Raw genomic sequence first — 11,216 nt, 5'->3', positions numbered from 1 at the left:
CGCTAGCAGTCACAAGATGGCGGAGAGTGCGGAACTAAAGGTAAAACGCTGCGCTCAATTTCCAGTCGGATAGTGTGCAGGGAGATCTTATTGTACCGTTAGAAGTACGCGTACTACTTACCTGCTGCATTAACAGGCCGTTATGATGCATCAAACCTCTGTTCTCGTGGCTAAAGTTGCATGAGAAATGATTTTGCAGGGCAGCTCTTGTAGAAAGCTTTCAGCGTGTTATTGTTGATGTAGAGGGAGCTGTCTGTCCACCGCTCTCCTCAGGGGAATTACTAACTTTAACTCTTTTCTCCCTAATTAATCGGCTGAAGAGTATTAACTGAAAAATCAGTCTGTGACTCGGTCTCTTTCAGCGCCTGCTGTTATTTGACATTATATGAGGGTTTGCTGTGAATGTGGGATGTAGTCGCTGGTACTTGTGGATTTTCTAGAAAGCGCCATCGCTTCGCGTGCAGGGCGCGAGCGCTGTTGACGTGCTGTCAATCAAAGCAGGAGAAGTGCACGAGCACCGTCACTCAGATTTCAGCAGCGAAATAACTAATGAGGATTACTACGGTAAATCTCTCAACTTATTCAGATGGCATTGCTTGATGCTGAGTGAACATTTAAGTTCAGCGTTCTTGTGCTTCATTGGCAGTAGAGGCAGAGGACGCAACAGCTTCTCTTTCTTTTCTAAAACAACGATTTCATATGATTATTAGTTTTCATTATTGTTAGTAAGTGTTAGTGCATCTAAAATGCATACGGTATGCTGAAAAAGTATAAGATGTTAGCAGAAATACACCATTCGCTTAAATCTGTGGGATGTGAAAGGGAATGTTTATTGAAGCTGTCATATTAGTTTAAAATCTCTTGTGTTACACAGAACTTACAGAATCATTTGGAAATTAATTTTATGTGAACAAACCATTTAAGTTTAATGTAGTTTGCTAATGACAGGTGTTGCATGGCTGTGATGTTCTTGAACCTCAGTGTGAGGTCTTAAAGGAATTGTTCACTCAGATTTTAAAGTGCTCATTTTTTTACTTGCCCTCAAGTGCTTCCAAGCTTTTATGACTTTTTTTTCTTGTTCTGTTAAACAAAAAAAATGGTATTTTGGATGTTGGAAACTAGTAGACTTTGACTTCCATAGTAGGATAGAAAATACTTTGGAAGTCAAAGGTTACACTTTTCCAACGTTCTTCACAATGTATGTATGTATGTCTGTGTCTGTGTGTGTGTGTGTGTGTGTGTGTGTGTGTGTGTGTGTGTGTCTGTAATCAGCAGAAGAAAAAAGTAAAGGATGACAGAAATGTCATTTTTGGGTGAATTATCCTTTTAATTATATGTGAATGGGAAAATTAGTCTACAAGATGCATGTTTAAGCAGCATTGCTGTTTCAGTTGTGTCTATGGAAACTAAATTTGTATTATATAGTGTTGACCGGCACACCAGAAGAATTTCACACAGTTTTCACTGTCTGCTCTTTTGCTTGTATGCGTGCTGCTCTCTTTTATTCATTCTTATTCATGGCTTTGTCTAGTCTATAATAGAAATCTAGAAAAAGAAAAAAAAATCCTCTGGTGCTTTTTTTGCACTTATTAATTTCTTGCATGCTGACCTACAGTTTGTCCTTGGGCTTTAACAGGTCTACCTCTTCATACCAGTTTAGAGAGGAATTTCAAAGCCATAATTAGATTTGGTTTGCTTCTAACCTGATATTTTGCAGCACCTCTTTTCACTTTGCTTGTAGAAGCATTTAATAGCTACTTAAAAGCAGTAATCAGCAACTGTACAAAATGTTATTTTGGGTTAGAAAAATAGTCAGACTGGCAGGAGGTATTAGTAGGTGGATGAGAGAGGTAGACTTGCACATTCGTTGCTCACTGGACTGATATGCATCTGTTGAATGACTCTGAGGCTTTGTGATGCAAACTAAACTCTTATCTTTAGACTGCATTCTAGGTTTATAACTGTATGTGTGTATCTGTGTGTATCACAATTGTAAAGTCAGTTTGAAATAGTAATTTCTTTTTTTGGAGGCAGTGTCTGGATTTGGAGGCATTTTCAAAATATTCAGACTATGTTTGTGATAAACCTAATGGACACCTACTCATAAAGGTTTTGTTCCCCCTATAGAATCTATATATGAGCTGCATGAGTCGTTGTTAAATTATACAGTAATACAGTGGTCCAAATGTCTGTTATATCTGTGGACCACTACAGACCTATTTTTAATACTATAGGAAACATGATATCACAGAACACAATTTATAGTGTTGAATCAATAATTGATATGTTGAATCTTTAAATATCTTTAGAGTAAATATAAATCATATCAGTATTGCCCTATCCTGCATTGTGACATGCTCAAGATTAAATATTGTGCTTATTTTTTTCAGTTTTCATTGCTCTTTTTAAATTTGCACACTTTTTTAGCAAGTAAATATTTTGAATATGTGTTCCATAACTTCTAAAAAAAAGTGTAGTCTTTATTTAATGAATGTGTTGTATGATAGTCTTTTTTTTGCATTACATTTTTTTTGTTGTTTTAATAATTTGATCATGTTGCTTTATTGTCGCAGTAGCCTATTGGGATAGTAAAGTTTCCAATATGCATGCACTACTAAATCATATGGTAGCTTTTTGCCTGCCTTTTTGAGAAGAGTGGGTCAGGCAGACTACTGTTTTCAGCTACTATATTTTCCATATTATTTTCTTTATTATAAATTTCCAGGAGTGACAGAATTTCTGGAATATCATGGAATGAGGGGGTTCCAGACATTAAAAATCACAGAATTATAATTTTTTACTTATTTTGTTTGTCCTTGTCGTGGAATATCAGGGACCGGTTGTCATTTGAAATTGTAGTTTCCTTTTATCCAAATGTATTTTTACCACATTTTAAACCCTGCTGTTATGGTTAGGGCATTTTTAGCTCCATTAAATTCCTTTTATCCACAGTCATTCACTTAAGTCAGATGTAGTTACCGGACTGTACCTGTCATTTAAGGCTGTTAATGACAGGATAATATAAATTTGAAGAGCTTTGGCTTTAAAATGACCACTTCAAAGACTGGGTGTTAAAAAGTAGAGACAACTTAAATTTAAACGTAAAGTCTGTAAAACTACTATTGAGTTATCAAATGTAGAAGAGAGAGCACTTCGCAGCCACACAAACATTGATTATTGTATGAGAACAAAAATGGATAATTTACTTCAGATTTTAAAATAATATGTATAGAAATAAAATATCCATTGATCTCATGGGGATTATTAAAGCAATCCAAAAGGATAATCGAGCAAAAATCATTTTAATATTGTTATTTATTGTTATTTATTGTTGTATTATTATTATATAAACACTACAGGGGCCGTTTTTTCCATTTATATTATGAAAATTTAGCCTTTACTGAAATTCCAATGCTATCTCACGGCAATTTAGTGGCTAATTCATATGAATTCATACTATCTCATTTGTGCAGTTTACTACAATTATTGCTTTGACTCCTTTTTCATATTATTTTCGTATGACTGAATTAGCCACTAAACTGACAAAGCGTAAAATAGTTCTGTTTCATCATGAGATTAGGCTGGATATTCTGCTTAAAATAGGAACTTCACCTACTAATAGGGAAGTATGTGATATTGGATGAAGACTCAAAGTTGAAGTGATTCCCCTTAAACTCCTTTGCATTTTTTGAGGAGGGATCTGCATACTCTGAAGTCAAGTGTATTTTGTTTGCACACTTCAGATTCTCACAGAGAACGTTGAAGGTCATGGTACTGTGATATTGGACATTCTACTGTTTTTACGTTTATATTTTTGTTGATTGTATACTGGCAATGACATAATTTAGATGCAGACTAAATGTCAAAGCAATTGTGCGCAGACTCCATTAAATTACCAGTGGAGTGACATTGGATGGTGTCTGAACATCTCTTGTTTTTTTCATCCATATACACATTTTCAGTCAAAAGAGATGCAGTGATTCCCACAGGAGCAAGCATATTTGTCGTATCATATTCATATCCAATGATGATTTATATAACAGTGATTCGGTAATGGCAGATGTAACCTAAGCTGTTTTTGAAGCAGGTGAGTTTCACATTGTCTAATTGTCCTGTTGCTTACCTGCAGGGAATGTCAGTTGTGTAGATACAGAATAATTATTTGAGCATTTTTGGCTGGTGTATTTCAGCAGAAATGTATTTGACTGTACATGTCTTCCTCATTTTATTATTTTATCCATTTGTTGAGATCCATTTTAAGCCTGTACTGATGTACTCATTCCTGCTCTCAGGCTGTAGCCAGATATCTCTGGCCACACAAATAGCCTCCATCAAGACAGAGGTGATTAAGGTGGGGATTGTGGTTATGTGTGTGTGTGTGTTATATCTCTCTTCAGCAGATGTTCCCTTACCTGGCTCTAGCTTACCAATTTCCTGCGGGTTTAGCTCGCACTCCATGTTCTCCCACACAATGCAGCACATGACCAAATACCAGAAAAGAGATTTTTATTTTACCAGAGTAATGTGGAATCAGCTTACTGATCTGGGTTCATTTGCTTCTTTTCTGGATTTTAAAATGTTTTGTCTAGTTAGCTCAGCAGGACTCATGTTCTGTTTGTCGTCTTCATGTATTGAAGTCTTCCTGTCTCATCTCCACATACTTCACACTATATCACAGCAATATAGATGAGTGGGGTTTAAAGACACAACGAGCTCCACACGGTCAACAAATTAGATATGTTGTTTTTAAAGCCACCATGAGACAGTGATGCTCATCTAGGTTACCTGAAGAAAAAGGATATACTTATAGTCTTGCTTTCTCTCTGTGATTTGTTTGGGATTAAAAAATTTTATTAACACTGTTTTGTAAATGCGTGTTAGAGATTTTTTCGTGAATGATTCATCCCTCTATAAAGTGTTCCATTTTTCTTTTTTGGTCTTGTAGTCAGTATTTATTGGTCATAATATTTATCCTAAAGTTAAAACTCAAAAAATAGGCGACATATGCCAGACTTCAATAATTTAGTCCAATTAAGTAAATATTAATGTAATGGGATTTAAATTTTATTTTGAGACCATATGCTGATGTAATATTTTTTTTAGCTTTGTAGTATTTGTCATACCATTTCAGTACTATAGAGGAAAAATTAGGGATGAGACCATTAACCGGTTTCACTATTATCTGCGATTTAATTCGTCAAGGTTAATTAATCGTAAAAGCTTCTCAACACCGCATTTCTGCACGGAACAAAACTGCAACAGCTAAACAAAGTAATGCCAACTGTGCACTAGTTTGTACACCAAGACTAATAACCACGCACAGCACACTGGACCAACTATGACTGAGGCTATTAACTATGGCAAGCTTGTGCAAGTTCGTTATTTCCAATGGAGGGATGCGCACAAGACGCAACACACTCACATTTTTCAGGTGCACCTAGTTGAGATGACGGGGCTTTTGTAAACGCGGGAATTGCAAACAGTAACAGTTTGAGGTAGAAGCAATGGAAAGTACACAGATTTGTAAAACCACTTAAAGTTACAAATAATGGCGCTGATGAGAGCGATCATGTGGCGAATGCCAGCCGAGATCAACTGAGTGTTTTCAGAGTGAGTGCTGAAAAACTCAAGCCTGTTTCACACCGCAAGAGTAAGCAGAGTGTGTTTTTTTTGTCATCCATGTTAACAGGTTAGAGCTTTCATAATCCACGCAGAAGCCGTGCATCAGCACGAGGCGTGAGCGCTGTTGAAGAAGCAGTGGCGCGATAGTTTCGCTGCTGGGTCTAATTTTTTATTTTTTTTTCAAAAACACATTAAATGAGCAATTTTATCTAATAAATGCATCGCTATTATCCACTGATTTTTATATATTCAATTAAGTGAACTTAAACGAATAGAATGGCAACAAATATTTAGTTGGACCCGAACTTCAAAACAAAATTTAAAAGAATTTTAAACTAGTTTTAAACTAGTGGAGTTTTGATAGCAATTAATGCAAATAATTGAGATAACCATGAAACCGTGATTATTTCTTAGACTATAATCGCACAACCAAAATTTTTAATCGTTGCATCCCTAGTGAAAATCTAAAGCCATAGCTAAATAATAAGTGTTCAGTACATAGTAATGACATGCTAAAAGCCTCAAACACAGTTGTTTCCTCGTTGGAACAGTAAACATGTCCGCTATATAATTAAAATAAATCGTTGACTTTTGCTCTCTTCATTACCTTCAAGTACACAGATTACTTTACAACACATAACAAAACACATAAAATACAATTTTACAAATGCCATAGGAACGGTATAACCGAAATTTTTGGGGGGTTTTAAACTTTTTCAAGCTGCGGTAAACCTTAAAACCGGTTATTGTTCTAATATAGCAAACGCATGTAGATGTTTGTGTGAGTGTTTAATCCACGTTTATGCATTGCCATTGTGTCAAATCACTCTCTGTGATTTTTCACAAAATTATGGCAGTTAATGTCATAAAACAGTTGTTTACACTGAGGTTTACATTAATAACTGCCTGTGTTTTCATAAACTCTAAACCAAGAAAATACAACTCGTACATCTTTGCTGGTTTCTTTTGTTGGGTATAAATGTAGTTTAGCCTATATTTTATTAATAACACATAGGCTAACTCAGGAGGAGCTGGGTATAGGTAGCTCACACATTTCTAACAGTACTTCATGATTTTTCCAAGCATAATGTGATCCTGGATTAACTTCTATGTTGATCCTGGAAAATAATTTTAGTTGCAAAATGTAATCCATACCAATTCCTTACCCCTATTCCCAACAATAACTGTAAATTGTTCAGCAGAATCAGAGGGAAGTAATAGTCTGATTACAATCATGTAGAAGTGCATAAACCTATGAAATTAGCATAAACCTATACACCATAATTATCCCAGAATTAAGGGATATCGTTATGTTAAGATTTGACTGATTGGAATGTTGTTCCAGGATCAGCATAGATGTTAATGCAGGTACATGTCCTTCCTGGTGAAATCAGGTTGGCATTTGTAACATGAACCTCTTCTCTACTTCAGTTCTAGGCATCTACTTATAAGTATGATTATTTTGCACTTCTGGCATTTCCAAAAATGTGGTCATCCCACCTAAGGGTATTTAACATTTCAAGCAGAGCTATCCAATTTTTACCTTACTATCCATTTGCACCAATAGAGGAATTACGAACCTACGTCACACTGTTGCAAAAAAAGACTGGTTGCAATAGCAAACATGTCATGTTGTGCGGTAGGATACTAAATTCGAAAAATAGAAAACTTAACTTTTACCGTATAACACTCTGCTTTTAATCCCAACCGCAGAAGTCTTTGGCTAAAAGGGAGCTGAATGAATTGACTACCTAATTAATAATGCTGGACTCTGCAGTTCTCATTTCATATCAGGTAAGTTCACACTATGCTGAATCATACACATTACTCGTGTTTGATTGCAGCAATGATTTTAGCGAAAAAGTTTAATATGTTGAATTAAACTGCAGACACTGAATGCTTAGAATGAAATGTAAAAATATAAGTTCACATACCCTGCCGTACTGGTGCAGTTCGCTGTCAGAATGCAGCTGTTTTGCTTGTTGATGATTACCCAGGTCTTGTATAGCTCCGTCTTCTTCCCTTGTCTTTGGCTAGGCAGAACCTCGGTTTGAATCTGGTAATCATGGAACATTATTTCTTGCACATGACCACACAGAACAACATTGTAGGCATCCAAAGGCTTTGCCTTTAACTTCTCTCTTGTAAAATCACTTGAGTTTTAATTTGATAGTTGTGTATTTTGGGCTGGATGCTTGGCCATATTGGGAGGGTGCTATCGCAAATGGACCTGTCAGTCGAACACCGCTCACTTTAATGTTCATTTTGCTAAATAACTGTGCTTATCACTGGGTGACAAGCTGTAATAATACGCTGAAAGCATTATGTAATTTAGTATAATCATACATTCATTCATTTTCTTTTTGGCTTAGGCCCTTTATTACTTCAGGGTCGCCACAGCGGAATGAACCACCAACTTATCCAGTATGTTTTGTTTTACGCAGCGGATGCCTTTCTAGCCGCAATCCATTACTGAACCATCCACACACACTTATTCACACACATTCACTATGGACAATTAAGCCTACCCAATTCACCTATACCACATATTTTTAAACTTGTGGGGGAAACCAGAGCACCCGGTGGAAACCCACGCGAACACATGAAGAACATGCAAACTCCACACAGAAATGCCAATGGACCCAGTTAAGGCTCGAACCAGCGACCTTCTTGCTGTGAGGCGAACTTGCTACCCACTGCACCACCGCGTTGCCCAATATGTAATCAATATAACCTAATTCTAAGACAACAAACTCTGTACCACATCGGATGTCATTCCCTCGCTGAAAATGCTAGCACTCCCGGTTTTTTCTTCAACCTCGCTGCGTGCGCATCCTGAATGTTCACTAACCGTATATTCGTCTATAGAAATGAATCCATTGCATCTTTAATCTTCAATTTATCTTTAATGCAGCAATGATGAAAAGAGGGGGATCTTTCATTTTTGTCGCTATTAAGCTATTTTACTATAATTCAGGAAACAGTTGCTTACCCTAAGTTTATATTTGCATAATGGATAAACCCTTGACACATTGCCAGTGTCTTCCAAGTGACGTGCACATTCATGTACACATATTCGTTTTAATCACATTTCAGCATTTAGAATTGGTTATATGAAAAAATACAGTGAGTTTCTTTGGGAAAGCTTGTTTGTTATTCTGAAAAACCCAGTTTCGGGGTCAGAGTATCAAATATTTTTATGCTACCTATATTTAAGTCGCAGCTGAACCGTATAGAACATTTACTTTGGGTTTACATCACATGAATCATGATTTTTCTCCAAAAGAGAGAACTTGTATATTAGAAGCATTAATAAAATCACACAATGTATGCTTTTCTTTAAATCCCATTTTAAACCCACATATGACCTAAAGCCTTCGCTTTTAAAGGTTCAAGCGCCCTGGAGTACTTTTTTGAGATTCTAACAGATTTGTGTGTGTTAAGCATCATTTAAGACAATGTTAGCACCTGTTAGTTTGTGTTAATTGATTACTTTAATTGTGGACAAACCTGGATAATTTAGAGCATGTCAGCTAATTTCATCTTCCGGGTTTAAAGTCGTTTTTGGGGCCGGATCAAAATCAGTGGCATAGCGCTATTTGCTTGTCCAGTAATGATGTGAAAGTTTCTCATTATTATTCACAGCTTTCTTACCCAAGTTTTCTTACCCTACAAGAAGAGCCTGCATCTTAATTGCTTTCCTATGACAGACTTGCCAAGCTGTGAGACCACGGCCACACACGGCACGCAGTATTTAGGCGTGTTGTATTAGTTGAGTTTGTTACCATTCATAAACATTGCCTTTATTTGTGCTGCTGTGTTCGCCATATTTAAAATCAACCAGATTACTGGCAGGGTCAATGGTTGAAATAGACATGGCTAGAGGCTTGCTGCATTGCTGTCCACTGTGTCTGCTTTCAGACTAAGAGATTCAGGAGGAGGTAAGTCCTCCTCATTTATAGTATTTATATAAACATGATTCTCTTTATAGTGATATAACAAATTGTGATTATATATTATATGAAATTACGAATAACCTATTGTGTAATGGCATCAAATTATTTAATGTATTTATTTAATTTTTTGCATTTTAACTTAATAAATAATTTAATTTAATAAATTAATTTTGCACTTTAAACTTAATTAATTAAATTTAAAATCATGGTTCTTCTCACATTTTGTGTCAGATTTTTTAAAAACTTTTTTTTTGTGTGAGCCAACTGATAGTTGTTCGCCCCCTCTCCCCTTTTATTTCCTGCTCGTGGCATTTTTGGAAAAAAAATGTTTTGAGGTAGACTTGAACTGAAAGAGGATGGTTTCGTGGCCCTTTAAATACAGTGGCCACATCTTAAAATCCAATAAGAAACTAATGAATAGATCCAAGACCTCTATAATCTTTCATAGATTTACATCATAACCCAGAACAAATGATCTGTTACTGTGTATGGTCATCCCAATCATCACATAAAAAAATCATATCTTTAAGTGCACTTTTTTTGACCCTCACATGTAATCATTGGTTTTGGAAATATATACAGTAGTTGTTTGGAAACGTGTGATAAACATAACTGAATATGTTTCTTGGAATAAACAAAGATGTTCTTTTTCATCCAGGAGATAAAGCTCAAGTGTGCTTTGGTCTCTGGTTTGCTTATGTTTTGGATTCATACAGTATTATTCTCTGAGGTCGACATTGGGCTGAATGTTTCTTTGTGTGTCCTGTAGAATTCCTTCATATTCTGACTGTTTTCAGGCATTAGAAAATGAGGTAAGACACCTTATAGTACCTGAATGTTCTAGACTCTTTATAGGGAGAAACGTTTGTGTGTTTAGGATTGTGGAGGTTGACTGAAGTAAAGGCATAACAAACTGACTGAAGCACAAAATGATTATTTATTCATTTATTTTGAGAGCATTAGTGATCAGTTCCTTTGCACCTGCTTCATCAACACATGTGCGTAAGAATGCCAGGTGGGCTTAGAAAGCTGTCATATCCTTTTTTTGGGGGTTTGCATGTTTCTGAGCTTGTAAGCAGTAAGTGATTAACGGAAAGCCTCTGCTCTGGCAACTGTTCAAGGCCATCTACTCTACCTTCCTGTTATAAACAAATGATCTGAAAGAGTTCGAAACTAAACTTAATTAACTCATGGACTTAATGATTATGATTGTTTGGCTATTGGGAAATAACACTCTAATATAACAATATCTGCTTGACCCACTGACAGCAACTTAAACCTTAATGACTCACTTTGGGCACACAATTTTCTACAGATCCTACAACTATTATATGACACAGTTCAACATATGACATGTTAAATATGTAAGTTCTAAAATACTCAATAAAATAATTTTTTGCCGTGCTGCAGTCCCTGCAGATTTAAAGTTAGCACTTCTACAGTATATTTTTAGCTAAAAGGTAACTCACTCTTCCATTGGTCACACTTGTTCACATGATATAAATTCAGCATTGAAGATAAAGCATCAAGCTTTACGATGTTGCCATCAGTAAGTGTCTTATAGCAATATTTGTATTCTGTATAGTAAAATAGAGATCTTTAGTTATTTAGAATTATTAAAATTATTCAGAAAAAGTC

General features: G+C 35.8%; 1 protein-coding gene across 8 annotated transcripts in view; it reads left to right on the top strand.

The window, feature by feature from the left end:
- Nucleotide 1: 1 nt before the first annotated feature.
- The window catches only part of pias1a (protein inhibitor of activated STAT, 1a), a 65,626-nt gene continuing 54,411 nt past the window's right edge, over nucleotides 2-11,216 (top strand). For 6 of the 8 annotated variants that reach the window (XR_012383355.1, XR_012383354.1, XR_012383351.1 and 3 more), the window contains exon 1: nucleotides 2-40. Coding sequence is in view for 2 of the 8 variants with exons in the window: in XM_687829.8 (XP_692921.4) it covers nucleotides 17-40 (24 nt within the window). In the remaining 6 variants the exon portion in view is untranslated. Of the gene's footprint in view, nucleotides 565-11,216 lie in introns of all 8 variants that reach the window. The other 2 variants (XR_012383356.1, XM_073908720.1) reach the window with 1 other exon arrangement.

This window comes from Danio rerio, chromosome 7, assembly GCF_049306965.1.
Source record: "Danio rerio strain Tuebingen ecotype United States chromosome 7, GRCz12tu, whole genome shotgun sequence".
Classification (NCBI taxonomy): Eukaryota; Metazoa; Chordata; class Actinopteri; order Cypriniformes; family Danionidae; genus Danio; species Danio rerio.
Note: the sequence above shows the minus strand (reverse complement) of the source record. Positions and strands in the feature narration are given on the sequence as shown.